Source organism: Ambystoma mexicanum, chromosome 12 (genome assembly GCF_040938575.1).
Source record: "Ambystoma mexicanum isolate Mex_15411 chromosome 12, UKY_AmexF1_1, whole genome shotgun sequence".
Lineage (NCBI taxonomy): Eukaryota > Metazoa > Chordata > Amphibia > Caudata > Ambystomatidae > Ambystoma > Ambystoma mexicanum.
This window is the reverse complement of record NC_090936.1, coordinates 670,181,224-670,199,436: the sequence shown is the minus strand read 5'-3', so window position 1 is coordinate 670,199,436 and position 18,213 is coordinate 670,181,224. Positions and strand designations below refer to the sequence as shown.

At 42.0% G+C, this 18,213-nt stretch overlaps 1 protein-coding gene across 1 annotated transcript in view; it reads left to right on the top strand.

Moving 5' to 3' along the window:
* Positions 1-18,213, top strand: part of LRRK2 (leucine rich repeat kinase 2) — a 2,398,611-nt gene that overhangs the window by 2,312,415 nt on the left and 67,983 nt on the right. The window contains exons 49-50 of the mRNA XM_069629211.1: positions 4,164-4,369; positions 18,119-18,178. Of these exons, the coding sequence (XP_069485312.1) occupies positions 4,164-4,369; positions 18,119-18,178 (266 nt within the window). The remainder of the gene's footprint in view (positions 1-4,163; positions 4,370-18,118; positions 18,179-18,213) is intronic.

Below are 18,213 nucleotides of genomic sequence, written 5' to 3'. Positions count from 1 at the left end.
GGGAGGAAGACCTTGATGACCATATCGTAGCTGCTGAACTACTAGCCCAGGTACATGATCTGGTACCAGAAGGTCAGACTGGACTGGCAGTCAGTGTAGAGATTGCATCCTTCTACTCAATATATCAAATGAATTCTTGAGTGATACATCCACTATCTATTTCATGTGAGAAACCAGAAGGTGTCTCACTCGCTAGTCCCCGCGGATCTCTCTCTCAGGTGGCCAGGACACGGCCATCACCTTTGGATCCAGACCCTGGGGTGGACCTTTTCGAGAGTATCACCTGGGTGAGGGGTCTTCAGGGAGTGGGAGTGGGACACCGGATGGCGAGATGTTGTATCCCTCCCCCTGCAATACCTTTACCCCATCCTACCAGGTAGGATATGTGGGAACCTTACCCCCCGCCCCCTTTCCCTTCTCCAGCACTTACACATGGACAGCCCGCTGTGGTAAGGCGAGGTCATGCAATTACTGACAATCCCACCTGACTTGAATTAAACTTCCCCACATGGATAAAAGGTGGAGCACGAAAGCACACTCTGAGCGAGGCAAAGCACATGAAGGAACAGCAGTTTTGAGGCAGCAGCTGAACGAGGGGAGAAAGACAGCAAACCAAGAAGGGTTTGTAAGAAGGGCATTACCCTTGACCTTTTCAGCAAGATGCTGTTACTTTCAAGAAGCCTTCAAGACAGAAAGTGTAATGCCAGGAAACCAGACCGAAGAACCCTGCATTTTGTGTCCGAGTTACCAAAGGCCCTTCCCGCGTAACTGACCAAGACGGGGAGGAGCAACAGCAGCCACTGAGGTATCGTCCTTGGCTCCAAGAACAAAGAAGCGCCAGAAAGATCAGCACAGCCGGTGTGTTGGGGAGTCCGATGCAAGACCGGTCTGTGTTGAAGTCAAGGTTGCAAGCGGCAACATTGTATAACGAGCGCTGGAATGAACATTCTAAAAAGCGTGTGGTGAAAGACGCGAGTAAAGCTAAACTGCTGAGGAATGTTTGAACTTGAGAAGGAAAGATATAATACCGTTGACAGAGTGGTCCGGCACCATGGATGTGCTCAATCAAAGGACTCTTTAAGGTAACCCACCAAGAGAAGCGAAAGTAGAAGATTGATGAGAACAATTGTGTGAACTGAATCGAAGTGGTCCTGCGACGGTTTAAGTAAAATCCATTGCACCTTTGAAAGTCTTTGATTTAGATATCCAGAGTGTAGGATCCGAGCCCAAACAAGGGAGATCCATATCAAGAGGATCTGAGTCTGAATGAGAGAGATACATGACCCGAGCCAAACCAAATGTGAACATTGTGGTAAAAAGGGGGTCTCAGCCTGAAGAGGGAGACCCATGATGAAAATTGAAAGGGAGAACTTGTGCATGTGAAAATCCTGATAGGAATGGAACTTTGAAACTTTGTTACGACAGACCCTCTGCACTAAGAGACTGTTACTGGAAAAGAGGCTTTGGCAAAAGGTCCTGATGTCTGTGCTTTGAACTGTATCCTTATGGCTGAGAAGCCAGTGTGTTTATGAAGCGCAAACGTGCCGCCTTGCCTCGTGCTGAAAACCTGGGGAAGGGAAGACAACTGCTCAATCGTAGTGGCATGTTATTTCTTGAACACTCTTCCTTTTGCATACACCATTGTCCCACACCCTTTTGTATTTAGAAGTAAGGATTGGCAATAGGTTTATTAGTATAGGCCCTTTTAATTGACAGAGACTGAACTAGGACTGCGTTATTATAATTTGCTGGTCGTAGTTTTCTCCCATCCTTATCTTTAGGTTTAGCTAGGCGTTCAACCAACCCATTTGAAGTTCAGTAAACACACTTAAAAATGTGATCATTTGTGTCAGTCTTCACTGTTTGATACCATGCCTTCCTTAAACTCACCAGGAAACAACAGACGTAATAATTGTCTGAAACAGCAGCAGCGAGTAAGCCCCAAGCATCATGAAGAAATGCCTAATCTGGTTATCACCAATACATCTGAAATAGTCTTAACTAAGAAAGTCACAATCTGTAGACTGCCGATAGTACAACAAGGTCCCTATGTGTGAAGTACCCTTAGGCAAGGCTAATATGAAGTTCATTATACACTAGCTGTCCCCGGCCCGCGTTGCTGTGGCTCAGTCCGGTTAAATGGAAAAGAAAGAAAAGAGAAAGCGCACGTTTCTAATATGTTTAATTTCACAATGCTTGTGGGTAGTTTTTAATGGCTCTGGCGGTTCTCCAAGTTGAGGCAGTTTAATTGTCCCAGTGGCGCAACACATTCCTTTCGTTTCTCCATTAACTTTCAGAGCCTTGCAATAAGGACACAATTCAGTCATGGTGCTGATGAGAACATGCCGGCTGAAACTATAATCATCAGCTGGGTTGTACCGGAATGCAAGGTGATTGTAATCGCGTGATTGCTGAGCACGGAGTCGTGTTCAACGCTGATCTGCTGTTTCTCGTTGAAGTCTCTCAGCCAATCTCAGCCTGTTGCATTCATTCTGTTGAGAACAAAGCAGATCTGAAGCTGCAGAACACGAACGACGTGCTCGCAACCCTGCATCCTGAAGTCTGGCTGCACGTTGCTCTGCTGATTCCTTGGCATGTATTTGAGCAATTCTAAATCGGAAACATTGAAATGGGATCCTAAAATGTTTAGTATAGCGTGTGTTGCTTTTGCGTCCAGCAGATGACGCTGTTTTTCAGAAAAAGCATGTTTTACCCCTCACAGGTGTGACGAGGTGTATACTAGGTATATAAAAACACCCGCCTATTCGAATTCAACGTTGTGTCAAAATTTCACAGGGAAGGGCTCCCCTCTGCAGTGATGTGATGAGATCCCGTGAATCATCACAACCCTCAATTGATTTACAGTGGCCATTATTATCTTAGACCCATTTTGTGGGCAGCCTTGTTAAGATGTTGCAAAATCCTCTGTGTAATGTAGGTGACATGGCATTTACTATATTTTTTCTTGTTAACCTAGAGGACCTATTGTAAATTGCATGGCTTTTCCCCATATTATCTAAGAAATTGTGCTTTAATATACACCATTTCAACACGTTACTTGAAATGTTTTCTCAGGGAACTAACCTACAGAACCCTACTACATTATGTAGACTCTCCTTGCTGCGCTGGGTCGCTCGCGCTAGTTTAAGGAAATATATAGGCCCCTTCACTGAAAATACTCAGTCCTTTTTAGTCAGCCAAGTTTCAAACATTGGCAAATACAACAACTCTGACTTTTCTATATGCAGACATGTTTCCCTATTCAGATATTTAACATTACAACTTGTATTTATTACAGTTTTCTACATATGATCACAATAGAATTAGAACATGTCACAACTCTTCGTAGTGTGTTTTTAATAAAACAACAATTTGTTACTACTAGTCTTTACATTTTCTATTCGAAAGAAAAAGAAATGTGACCAGCGAAGTGCTTTTAATTTAGAACTGTGTGCCAGGATGCTGTATTGCTTGGAAATCAGATGCCTGGAGGTACCTTTTTGGTTAATATTTTATTACACTGGATTCTGCTTGATTACTGAAATTAATCTATTACCTTTCAGACAGGTGCGTCTGCAGCCATAAATGCTACATGTACACCCTGTAAATGTGATAAGAATTTAGAGAAGCTGCCAAAATGGCTACAGTGACTGCATTACCTTTTAGACAGAAGTAGACAAGAAAGCTTTACATCACCTAAATGTGACACATGTATATAACACAGAGAAGTTGCTACTGGTTATGGTACAGGTGAATATGGATCATTTGACAAATGAAAGCTGATGATGTGCTAGCTACCCAAATACTTTCTTTACCAATATTATTTTCTCGTTCAAGTTGCTATCGCCACCTCTGAACAAAAACAAAAAAAAGACTACAAAAACAAAGACGAAAAATACTCGGATGGTATTACACAGGGCATATTTTATTCAAATTGAAAAGTATATTTTACACTCCCGAAAAAGCATTGTATTCATTTGAAAGGGGCAATGCTCCTGATTGACAATATTTTCTGCATGTGAACATTTTGGTGTTCCTTTGAAATCACTGCTGTGTGAACAGTAGATTGCATTAGAAATGGATGTGGGAATCGTTTCATTTGATTGAAAAACTGTTGACATTTTCTAGATCATAATGTTAACGGGACATTTTTTCATTTATAGGGATGCAGGGATGAAGACCAAAGAAGCAAAGCAAGAGGTGGCCCATTCTGCCAGAGTGAAGAGCCTCTACTTACAAAGAAATACTGCCCTCTGGATAGGGACAGGCGGAGGTCATATGTTGTTAGTTGACTTTTCAACTAGCTGTCCCATCCGAATAATCACTGGTTTTTGTGATTCCATTAGAACCATGGTTTTAACTCAGTTAGGTAAGTACAATGGACAGATTTACACTTTTACACCAGAAACACTGTGGTATTGGTGCATATCTTCAAACTCCAGGATGTTTCCAGAATAGGAGTGTCATAAACATGGACTGTCTGTATTAGAATACTTTGAAGATAGGATTCAAGGATTACCAATGGGTGTTATCCTTTTTATTAGTGCGTGTTCATGCAAAGATGAAGAGTTTTTGACAATTTTGTATCTGATTTTTGCTCTTCTTTCCAATCAAAACCATTATGATGCCTGTATTACCTGTGCATCCCCTACTGAATATAGAATTATATGTTTCATATCTAGGTTTGTATACATTTAATATAACGATATTCAGCGTTGCATGATGTGACTGTTCAAAGTCACTCTGCAGGTCTGTGGTGCACAGGTGGGTGATGCATTATTTAATTGGAAGGGTAAAAGCATTTCTCACAAACATGCCAGAGTGTCCGAGTGAGAGAACGATCCCGAACCAAGCAAGATGGGGCAGGGTGCTTCGAGGATTCTAAGCCTGTGAACATGTTTTGAATAATGGGTTAAAATAGTGCATTAAAGAGCACACGTTCTGTGAAAAATAAGGTAAAAAGCCAGACAGTTTGCAACTGGTTTTGTGGGAAAACTCCAATCCAAAATTTCATTATATGCAAGTTAGAGTACACAGGAGCATTCCCCAACATATTTTCATGATGCGTTTAGCCGCAATATATGCCAGTATAAAAACATTTTTACAAAGGCTGTGCCCATACATTTACATTCTGGTTGAACAAATAAGTGCCAATAATCCCATATAAGAACGTGCTCCTGTTGGCTTTGCCCATAATGCCTGTAATGCTATTATAAGAAAACATGTCCACGCTGGCCCTGTCAATATATGGTAGTATCCCCAAGTAAGCTCATACCACTGTTGACTTTGCCATTAAAAATGCCATGCCACAATAAGAAAACATGCCCACACACCTCATAAATTGGCTTACCATTTATTCTCATCTTTGCGCTATGGTGCAGGCACCCTTCATAGGAATGCCTCTGCCATCTGCAAACGTGTTTATCTAAGTCTTTTCTGTTTGAAAATATCCTCCTTGTTGTTCAAATAAATACAAATAAAAAAAACTGGCTGCACAATGTAGGCCAGTCTTAACGCGTAAAACACTGATCTTGCTTATTTTATCATAGATGCCCTGTTAAAAAATGGCATACCATGGTACGAAATAGCTAGACTGGCTGCACCAAAATGCTAATCTAGCTACGTAATTACCATGCTTCCTTTATCATAGATGCCCATTAAAAAATGCTCTAGTAGCTGCACCCACCCACAATTCCCTGCCCGCTTGCCAAAATCTGCTCCCTGGGCCAACACCAACACAAGCGCACACACATTCACACAACTTTCACTTGCTTATTCACACACAGCAGTCACTCACTCATTCTCGCCTGCACCTGTACAACCATGCATCATACACACACAAATAACATACATAATACATAATAAAATTCATGTTACCTGCAGCCCCGGTCTGGTCTCTGCTCCGCTGGCACCTCCACGAAAGCCCTCTGGCTGCCGCACAGCATGATCAGGAACCAGGAATCAAAGGTTGTTTCCTGCACATGCTTGCAAGAGCCACAGTGCTCCATTGTCTGCACCTCAATCGGTCTGAATGTGCAGGGACGTGCATAAGCGCCCCATATGTACGTTTAGATGTGCAGTTTCCAGTCTGCCCCCCCCCCCCAATCGGCAATGTAATGCTGGGGAAGCACAACGTCTCTGTCCTTGCATGGTCCAGTCGACATGGGAAACAAAACTGTCAGTTTAACTTTCACAGTTGAAGCCAGCACAGGGGCACGCTCTCAGCTGCAAAAAGAAGCTGTGGAACCGCTCAGTGTTTCTGTTGTGCTGGTGCGGCTATTGATAAGGATACGGGTGAGTCTGCTCACCTCTTCCATTATGGACGAGCCACCCCTGCTTTGATGTAATGTTTGGATGCCCCAAACTGTTTCTCCTAACTTGAGATATGTTTACGGTTTCCTATTTTCAGTGTTTGCTTTTGTAATTCCGGTGGCGTTTTTCCAGGTTTTCAATTTTGGGTGTTTATCAGTGCTTACCCATTGTTTCCCTCAAAGAAATCGCTCACAACTGTGTTTTTTCCAGTGTAGACAAAAATGTATCTTTTATTGCTGCATGTGTATTATGCATCATTCTTTTTAAACAAAAAAAACACAGATTATGCTGATGCAGTCCTTGTCACCTCTTTGCCTACTTGGACCTGTAGACTTGAATTTATATGGAAACAGAAATCTACTCATACAAAAATGTAAAGCATCAGATAAGGACTTGAAGGGCTCCAGTTGCCTGAAATTAAGTGCTGCAGCAGATGGATTTTTTTCCCAGAGCGAGTTACTCACCTGACACTAACGAGGAGTCGCCTTGTATTTAAAATTTCAAACCATAGCGCGAAGTGCGAGTGGAAAGTGCAGTCACACTGTAGTCAAGCGGTAGGAAGGTAAAGATAGAAACAGCAAACCAGAACGTAACTCCCTGCCAGCCACTATGTCATCTATGTACGCTTTGCATAGTAAAACTTCCCACTCACTTGGTGAACCCCTAAATATAGGAGCAACCAAGTTTATCTAACTCGCTAAGCCACACTACCACACTTAGCTCCCCTCTGACCTCCTCCAACATGGGTACGGAATCTCTGCCCATAGACCCGCTCATGAACAGTGAGACTCCTCCCAGCGGCCAGCCGTTGATGCTTCATAAATCTGGACTTTAAAAAACAAGGATTCATAAAATTACGGCATATTTCAACAAAGCTGCCTTGTTGTGGCTAATTCACTTACTTCTGAGTACGTTACTTCAAGGGTGGTGGGAGAAATCACTGATGCGGACCTGTTGGCAGGTGCTCAACCTGGGGATTACCTGCCGATCTCTTCAGTCACCCATTCTATCCCACTTCATCAACCAGATGCAAGGCTGAATTCTACAGTCGTAAATCTTATTAATGTGGATTCAGTGACTATTCTCACGGCAGGCCAGTGCGCTCCAACGACTCACCAAATCTCTTTAGCCTCGCAGGTGCTACTGCCCGCAATAGTGGCAAGCTCACCATCGGATTCCTCTTGCTCTTCGCGTTCCTTGTTTTCACCAAGACAGACCAACCCTAGCCTTTTGGATCCACCTCTTGGGGCCACCTCGCTTTCTGCACTAAATGTTGTGCTTACCTCGCTTGTGACGTTATGTAACGTGATCAACTCAAACATTAAAGAACACTCTGCCCTCTTAACTATGCTGAACTCTAAAGTGTAATTCATAGAAGGACAAAGTGCCCCTTGACAGCCATCTCTAAACATATCACTGCGCTTAAAGCTTCCTCTCTGCACCCTTTCAGGGTCCCGCCCTTCTCGATAGACCAAAGGCCTGTTCTGGACGGTGACCTAATTCTGCTTCTCCGGCTCTTCACACTCACTGTCCCTTTGACAAGCTGACCGGTTGCCATGGGGTCCCCTATGGCCCCATCTAGACAGGGTTTGTTCTGTCAGCACCAATCGACTATGCACCGGGAGGATACATGCTTGGTTCTATAGGAAGATCATCTCCCTACCCCATCCCTAATACTAGAAGAGGAGGCGCAAACCTCCCTTAATTATTCGATATTCTATAAGCAGTGGAAGAGAAAACAGGGTGGAAAAAAGCTGAACTGGCCCCAAAAAAACAATCATTAGTAAATTCAAGGAACTGTTGTTCTAGAAAGTTTCTTCGGTACTTGACTACGACGATCTCACTTGCAAAAAAAAACAAATGCTACTGTTAAGACACTGAAAACAAGGGGCAATCTAGCGTTGCATGAGTCTTCGGAGCGAGTTTTAGGAGAGGTTGCCCTACTCTGCAACCATGCAGTTGAGGACACCCCTACAGAACTGTTGAATATTTGTACTTGCTCTATGGAGGATGGCCCTGCACGGATGACAGTAAATCCAGTTCAGTCACTTGAAGATCTATTGAGCATGGAGGTGTCTCATGCTCCTGTGTCGCTGTTCCCGGCCTGTGTTTATACATTATCTACCACGGCATCACTGAAATCTTTGCCTCAAAATCTATCTCTGTTCTTGACTTTGGAGCAAAGAATGAATTATAATTGTTCTTTTATAATGTGCTTAATACCAGCAAGCGGTTTCTAAGCAGAGGATCAGGATTCAACCCTGTGCTGCACTGCATTGTCTTGCTTCCAAGACAAACATGTTTTCCCTGACCTTTCCTTCCTCACCTATTTCCTATGGTGGGACAAAAGTGCCCCTTGCCAACCATCTCTAAACATACCCTGCGTTCTGTCATAAGATCTTCTGATCCATATAAATGTCTACTGTTAGAGCGTCTTCAGATTTCTACTGATTTCATGATTTTAAATCGTAGTAATGTCTTAAATCTGTTTTCCATTCCTTCAGTTGAGTCACGAGACATTAGTTAATTTGAATTTGTTAATGATAGTCAGCTAGACCGTGGTCTCTTGCATATTAACTCTCCTGTGGTGAAACAAATCCTCCTTGAAGCAGCCCTGATTTACTTCTGATGGGTTTTGATCTCACTGAAGTGGATATAATGGAAACACTGACTAATCAGGTCACAGGTTCTGCTGACAATGAAAAGGAGAGGAAATCTCTCAACTACCCGTGGTTGAAAATTGCAGGTGCAATATTTGACAAACGTCCTCGTAAGGTGGTCGAGAGCAACCCGAATTTTGTATTGAAAAAATGCACATGAGGAGAATTGGTCCTGGTTAGCGGGGGCACTAGTTGTAAATTAAGGATAAACTAGGTCCTGAAAATTCATACAAGGATATCACAGTGGCTTCCTGGAACATGCAGGGTTTTCCCCATCTTTGTTTATAGGTGCCATACAAATAAACAAATAAGTAGGCTGTTTTAACCTTTCCTCCTATGATAGTTTATTATTCCAAGAAACTTGGCTTCTAAAGCCACTTTGGTAGAAATGTCCAAGTCCTGCTGTTAAGGGTAATAAAGGGAGACCAACCATGGGCCTGTTTATAGCTCTTTGTAATGGCCTGGGCCTGGAATTATCTAACTGGAAGTCTCCTAACTCTTTTTTTCAAGCACTCAAGCTGTCTTGGGACCCATTTAGATTACCGGGAATTGGTGCTTTTGCACTGAATAATGTATATTGGAATCTGGGTGGTATACCCTTGCATGTTTTTTTGGATTGTATAGTTGATATACTTGATGAATGTTTGGTGGACCCTCCTTTCAATGCGATTTTACTCTCTGGTTACTTGAACCTGATGTCAGCCCTACAGATAAGGGGTCTATCGCACACTTTTACTCCCTAAAAATAGGCAAATACTAAAATAGGGAGTACAAGTAATCAACAAAAAATCAAAAACAGACATGTGGAACTATGTGTCCCTGTTTTCACCCGCAAAGGTCAATGGATTTGTTTGGGCACTAGTGCACATAGTACCACACGAAGAAACTGGAATTATTACTGCCTGTTCAGAAGAAGTAAACATCTATCTTTTTATTGTTTATGAATAATTAGGTGCAAAGAAATAATGATTACAAAAATATTTACGTTTTCCAGTTTAAAGAACATGTATTCAAATATAAAATACTCCCATTTGGACTTACATTTGTACTACCTAAAAAATCATTTTACTCCCAACTTTAAAAGATAGGCAGTAAAATGCCCCCACTTCCAAATCTTATCTGGAGCACTGCGTGACGAGCTTTGACACAAATAAGCAATCGGTTTTTAGATAGTACAGGGTGCTCGGCACTCTGCGTGTCACTGTGGATTACATGTTTGTGTCCGGAAATATTTTTCTTTATACTTCTACCCTAAAGGTTATCCCCACATCTAAAAGTGATCATTCGATCCTTCAGATGACGTGGTCTTTTCCCAAAGTCGGACTTCCAAGTGCAAGATACGCCTTAAAAGTAGAAGTAGCTTCAGGGAGAAACAGGCTGTTGCATAAACCAGAAAATGTTGAGAAATGAAACTTACTTTTAACTTCCACGCACATGGAAGATAAGGCTCCTACCCATTTTTCTCCTTTGGACTATGTAGCTATTTTAACAAATGTTTCGTTATCAGGAGCGGTTGTTTGTAGACCACATTATAAACATAGGCATTCTTTCGATCAGATTTTGAATGAAAGAAAAGGCAGCTACGTTCATCCACCAGGCAGCTGGGTAAACGACTTGAAGAAGGAGCTGGCCGATTTGATAAAAAAAGAAAACTAAGATATATAATTGGTTATAGACTGCGCTCGCTCAGAGGGCTGCTGAGAAAATGCTAGAAGCCTTATTCTCTAAGCGTGTACCGGATATATGGAAGCTTATCAAAGGTCTTGAGACCCTTCAACTAGCTCTGCAGATTAACCCGTTCTCAGAAGCCACATGGATTAAATACTTTGAACAAATGTTTGCCAAATATCCATTTGAAGTGGAGCTAGATTCCTTTGTTCACGCAAGTGAGTGGGACCTCTGCTTTGAGAAAGAGGATATTTTATGCTTAATTTTAAACTGCAATTATTCCCATGCCCTGACAGTCTATATAACTCTCTACTGAAAATGTGCCCTGAGATATGGACCGATATTTTTGTCCATTGTTTTTAAACAAGTGCTGAAGAACAAGTGTATTCCTTTGTCTTGGAAATCAGCAATTGTGGTCCCGATATTTAAAAAGGGGGATCGGGCAAACCCAAAAAACTATTGCCCAATTGCATTACTTGACGCACCTGGAAAGATCTTTGTCTCTTTGGTGCTTTCCCAATTAAATGACAGGGTTAGAGAGAATTTTAAATTTTATATTCAAGTAGGGTTTGTTAAAGAGCTAGTCACTGACCTTAACGGTTTTATACTAAACCTTTTTAAGAAAAGAGCCTTGTTAGAAGGCTCAGTAATTTACTAAACCTTCATAGACTTTGCTCTAGCTTTTGACAGCATCGACCACACCCTATTATGGAATAAATGTTTAAGGTGGGGCTGCCCAGTCTTCTTGGTAGAAATCTTGATGGAATCGTATAGCTTCATATCCATGTGGGTCAGATTAAACCAAAGCAGAAACTTAACTATCACAATTCCCATGTTTAGAGGATTAAAACAAGGATGTATTTTTGCTCCTGCTTTATTTAATCTTTTCATATTAGATTTTGGCGAGATCTTTTCCTCCTCATATAAATGGTCATCCAGTTAGCTGGCTATTATACGCAGACAATTTAGTCTTACTCGACCAAACTTAACTGGCCCTGGTGGCGACCAGGAAAGTGGTGCCTTGTTGACTATTATAGACTTTTATCTAACAAAAATATAAACCTACCTATCCTCAACTTTAATGGGGTTATCCCTGTGATTACAACAAACAATAATAAAATTCAGGTTCTGATTGTGACTCAGGAGAATGACTCCGTTTTCTTGGATGCAAAGTGTCTGAAAGACGCCAAATCTTCTCAAAGTAAAAGATCCATTAAAGCTCCAAGCTTTTCGTAACAAACAATTCTACAGAGTCCTCGTGGGGCTAGGAGAATGACTCCCTTCTCCTAGCTGGTTATACAATGTTCCTTCATAGTTTTCTAGTTCCTTTAAGGAAGTTTCAGCATATTTTGCTTACTTTATACTTTTTATCCTGTCCCCACTGGGACGACGAAGATATTCCGAGAGTCCCTTTTGAGTCTCCAGCACCACACTCTTGTGGAATTATGCTACAAAATGGTCCACTACTTTCTGATTTACAGTCTCGAGTCTTCCCAGCCCCCTCCTGGACTTGTACGTGTTCATGTTACCTTCTCCCTGGGAACTCTTCACCGGCTTCACCAGGGGTTGCAGATCAACTCTCTGTTTCAGGTTCTTCTTCCACGCTACTTCTGCGCCCTGCATCTCTCCGCAGCCAATTACTTTTGGTGGTCTGAGGGCTGTTGTTGTACCACTCAGTCCACCCATGACCGGTCACGCCTTCATTAAATTCTTTTGTACTCTACTGTCCGCACACTGGCCTACACAGCTCTGCTGCAGGCTATGTTAGGCGATCTCGGCACCGTTGTCAGACCAGATGGTCCACCTACTACAGGTCGCGCCACCAGCTTTCCGTCCCACCAGGTCTACTGCACTGGTTCCCAACCGACTTGCAAGATGCATCCCAGACACGCCACTGTTCATCTTGTTAACTTTGGAGATGTGCCTCGTTTATGTGGCCACCTCGTTCACTGGGTTCTCATTCTGAATGTACAACAGCTTTCAGCATGCATGAACCGCACGTGCCCTTACCGAACTGGTCAGAAGATGACGAAGATCCTAGTCCTTCTCTGCTGTTCATTTGAAATAGCGGGGACGGCACCAGCATAATGTTTGTCCAATTGACAGTAGCTGGTTGAGCATTCCTCCCGCTTGATTGTAGTGTTCTCAAGCTCTTCTTCATCCCTGTACCTATTACATATGGGTGGTTTGATATTTTACAACAACACAGAGTTTCGGACATGATGTTATTTGTAGAAGATTCAGGCATTATCATCAGCCTGCAGGGTTGGGGTTTAAAGGAGCTGTGTTCCCCCCGCTTCCTTGTCCCCAGGAGGGGAGTTGCTCTGTGAGGTCCTCCTGCATGTTACCACCCCTAGGGAGACTATTGGCTAGCTTCATTGAAAGGGGCTCCCCTATCGGGAGAAGTGACGCTATCTGAAGAATCGTCACAGCCTGCAGCGCCAACTACATATGTTACATCTCTATGCTACTAAAAATATTTTAACTGTCAATGTAGCAAAGTCGACTGTGATGGTCTTGGGGCTGTTAAAGAGAAAGCAGAGAGCTGTCTAAGTGGCATTTGAATAACACGCCTTTGACTAAAGTAGATTCCTTTATCTACTTAGGTTTTTGTATGAATGTTAGCCCATCAGATATGCCTAACATAAATAGGCACTTCGGAAGATTTTCTTTGACCCCTAATCCTTCAGTTTTATAAAAATGAAGGTAGTTCCATCTTTAACTGATGGGGTGGAAACCTCATTGCGTACCCCCTCTAAGGTTTGGAAACTGTTAGAGGAGTTATTTTGGACAAAGGTCTTGGCTCTACCAAAGGGTCTCCCCATCCAGCTTATTCGGTCTGAGTTGCGCATTTTATCTCTCCTACATTGGAGATCGATTGTTCTCTACAGGAAACGACTGACAGCTGAAAGTTATTCCTTGTTTCAAATACTGAAAGACGCGTATGGGAACTAGGTTGTGTAGATATCTTAAAAACCATGGATACCATGACTGAGTTCTTGGTCACTCGCCCTGCGGCTGCCAAATTCAAACTCTGGACGAATGACTGAATTCACACGCAGTCGGACTGTAAAAAGTATACATTGTTTTATTATTGTAAACATGAGACAAAGTTTAAGAATCGGCTTCCTAAATGTTTAAAGAAATTTTCCAAATATAATTTATAGAAACCAGTTTTTAAGAGTCCGTTTTGATTTATATCCTACAATGGAGGTTCTAGTTGCATGTTACAAATTTGATGAACTAGAAATTCTTGTTGTTAGTCTTCCAGAATTTAACAGAGTTGAGGGGTTTGCACTTTGATAGCCATTTCTCCAAGTATAAAATGCTCAATGTGGAGGAATGGTGGCCAATTGTTTATAGCGGCGAGTATACTAGCTTGGTTTTAGCCACAATAAAAAATGTAAATGCTTTGCCTTTGTAAATAATGCCTTGCATTCTGTGCTTTTTTTTCCCTCCTTTTTCTTTTTTCTTTCTTTTCTTTGCTTTTCTCTTTTATTCTTGTTACGAACTAGTATGCACTGCATTTTAAACAATATTTGGTGTAAAGGAAATGTATATGTCAAATTGTTTTTTTATGGTTCGTGAAAGGTTTGTTTTCAAGCCAAAGCCTTAATTTAAAAAATCAACAACAAAAATCATGGTGAACACGACTTGAAGGAAAAGGCACATATGTAGACAGAGGCATATTTAACTGTTTATTCATTTTTAAATCTCCAGGCAGGACAAATATCTGAGACAACCTTGAAAAAAATATTAGAGGAGCTAAGTTTCTCATCACACAGATCACAATGAAGCCCGTGGTAAAATATAAATGTGCATATTTACTAATTGGACAGTTAAGTGTCTGGAACCAGGAAAAGAGCTAGATTTGTTTTGAGAATTAGAGATTCCAAATCACAGATATCTCTCCTATTTTCTTGAACTCAACTGTACAGTCAAACTTTGCCGACAACCTTTCTTTCTTCGGTCCTTTTCACAAATAGAACTTCAATGAACCAGTCTTTGATGATTGAAATACAAGACAACATTTGATCGAGAAGTCTATTTGGATCTTCTATGAAAAGTGGCTAACAAAATCTCTTCAGCCTTGTAGCTTCAGGAATCCAATAATTAACTCAAAATTGTTACTTTTTCAAATTCATAGTCCAGGGGAACATATCGCAAGATCTATTTCAGTTTGGGTCCTATTAAGGTATGAAAAGGCCTACAAATGTCCACTAGATAGCATCACTGACCTTGCTTTTAGTTTCCAATTTAATACAGTAATCCATGTGTAGGTCAATGAAGCCATCTAGTGGACATTTTTGGATCAAGCCCTATGGGCAGTTTTAAGGGATCATATACCCCTCCCTAATTTGATATCCAGAATGGCAGCAGAAAGCCCAGTACTCACCCGTAGAGATAATGAACACTTATAGTCCCATTTCCTTCCCACGTTACTAGGAAAAACGGTGAGGAGAGAACTCATGGCTCCCTCTTAATCGCCAGCACAAGGGATATAGAATCACCTTCAGCTGCAGCCTTCATTAAAAACCAGGCAAAGATACCAGCGCTGCACCAAATAAAGGAGTAAACTTTTTTCCAAACTCCCACCCCACAGGAGTAATGCTTAATACATACCTTGAGCTGTTTGACACAGGAGGACACTAAAACGAAATTTGGATAAAGGGAAACTATCCATTATGAGAGAGGGGAACACACCAGCAGCTCCTTCCTAGCCAGAAACAAACACAGGCTGATATGAGATCCAAGATAGTGGCATCCCCATTTAACGACTTGCTCAGTCTGAGCACTATATGAGGGTCAGATCCAATGACAAGAGTGGAAGGTAGTTTTTTGGTATAGTGAAGGTCAGGTGTGGTTTTACAGAGGAAGAGTATTACTGGAGCACAGAAGATGATTGCTGGGCTGGTTGTAAGAACTGGTGTGGAAGACCAGATTGTAAGACCCAGAGTGGAGAGACAGACAGCTGGAATGAAGATGTGGAGTGTAAAACTAGAGTGCAAACCCCAGATAGAAGGGGAAGATTCTGGGCTGATTCTAAGACCTGGATAGTAGAGACAGAATGTAAAACCTGGAGACCAGAGTAGACTAAAAGACAGAAAAGGAAGGAGATTGTTGTGGAAATGAAAGATCAGGTGAAGAGAGATCTGGCCATAGCCCTAGTGGAAAAAAGGGCAGAGAAAGCAAAGACCTTTGGCAAGGAAAATACAGAGAAGGTGAAGACTAAGGCTCTGGATAAGGGGAAGGCAGATCAGGAATGGGCAGAGGACCTGACACGATAACAAAAGGGTGGTGGCCCTGACCATAGAGCAGGAGGAAGTGCCCCAAAGGTGGCAGAGAAGGGAAGGGTAGAGACCCTGGAATGAAGAACCTACAGTTTCCTACAGACACCTACAGTGTCTCGGGGAACACTGTAATAAAAACACAAGCATCCTGACACCTTAAACAAAAAGCATAAACTTAATTTACGTGTTTTGGTGCAGCTTGTGACAGGTTTGACTGTTGATGAGGCACTTGTACTTTGCCATAGTCACTGAATTATGCAAGAAACCAAGCCATTGATCTACAATGCTGTCCTTAACTTCAGTACCACCTTTTATCTGTGATCAGACCAACCCTTGGGGAAGAACTGAAAAAAACGACCCATTCATCAGGACCTGCTATGCACAATGATGTAATTTCACAAGACCACCACCTCACACGTGTGTGCTGTCGTAAAGGGTGAATTTTGCAGTCGTTCAGCTCAAGCAAACGGGTGAAGGATAAGGACCTCCTAACAGCAGCCCTTTTCAGTATCTTCAAAAACTATGTGAATGACTGTATCTTTCAAGCCAACACCGACTTCCCAACTGTAAATAACATGGCATTCCTGTTGCAGTCGTATGCCAACGGCACAACCATGTGTTCGAAAACAGACTGCGTTCTCCAAAAACAGCTATATGATATTGCCGCATACCGGAGGAAGAAATGACTCAAGAATAACTGAAACGAGTCAAAGATGATGAATTTCGGAAATAAGAAATCATTGCAATTGGCAAACGTGCTTTTAGTAGCTGCCAATGCCTTAGTGAAGGTTAAGAACTTGAAATATCTGATTATTACCTCTCCCGGATCTCTGATTGAATATGCACGTCACCACGGCCTTGAACAGGGCAGAGAGACAACATCAATCGTGGATGTGTGCCATGCTATGGGAAGAATTGATTTCTACACTGTTACTACATTTTGTGATCTAAAGTAGCCAGGAATACCTATTATGGGGCTGAAATATGGGCATGCATATAAACTGAGCCTTGAAGAATGGGAATATTGAAAGAATAGCCACAAGCCAACCATAGGGCCCTTCTCCTATCCTTCTGGAATCCAGTATTCCACAGCAGAAGCTGGAAGCATGAAAATGCAGGTTCCTCATTTCTTTGATTAGAAGTGATCTAAATCCCAAAATTCCAACATCGACAGCTGTTGGAAAGTTCTTACAAAACTGGACTCTACCAGTCCTCTGTTATTGTATGTCAAAAGAATTATGGCGAGTCTGTTCAAGTAGCAACCCTGAATCTCCCTCAATGGGAGAAAAAAATATCTCCTTACCATAATTGTTTCTCTTGTTCATAAACTAAACACAGTTTCACTTCAGAACCAATTACAGCAATCCAAAATGATACCCCAGCCAGAAAAGCTTGTGGACAACCACTCAAAGCAGAGACTGTTCATGAAAGTTAGGTTGAGCTGCCTACCAACAAGGTCCAATTGGCATAGCATAGAAAATCTGGCACGTTTCTATGTTTCCTCAAAGGAGGAATCAATGGCCCATCTGTGCATCTCCTGCTCACTTTTTAGCAGGAGAAAAGAGCCATCCTCTGAAAACTCCCTGAACTGCTGAATTTAGTTATCCAAAATTGGCCTAGTTTTCTCAGACCAACATTCTGCACGGACTCTAGCCACTGCAGGATTTCCCAGGTTAACTTGAAAGACGGCAAACCTAGAAACGTAATTCACCCCGTTTCCTCACTAGCCCTTCTGCCCCTCCCACAGCCCAACAAACCTGTTGTGAGGGCTGCTTTTTCCTTCTTGACAGTAAGATCAACTTTGCCCTGGCGCTTTCCTCTGCCACTTGAAGTGAAACATTTGATGTTTTGCATAGTTAAACTCTGCCTTGGTCTTGGGTTCTGCACAGTGCCATTATGTTGTTTTCTTTCTGTGCAATAGCAGTCTCATTCACACCTTTCCTCCCCAATACTAACCCACCCCCACACTTACCCTCCCTTGAGCCATGTACTGTATATTTTGTATTCTTCTAAAGTGTTCACCTTTGGGTGTCACTTCGATCCCGCACCCAAAGGGGGAAAAAACATTTACTTAGATAAAAATAATGCCATTGAGTTCACTCAGGTGGCATTATCTCTGATACTTTTGGGAATGTTTAATTGACTTTCATATTGTCTTACTGGAGATCATGTTTATTTTTATTTCAGGAAAAGGAAGCACAAAGAATGTTGTTCTAGTTTTGGGATGCCGCTTCACACCACGTAAAGGCAAGTATGTTAAACAGTTTGGATTTTGGGTACAT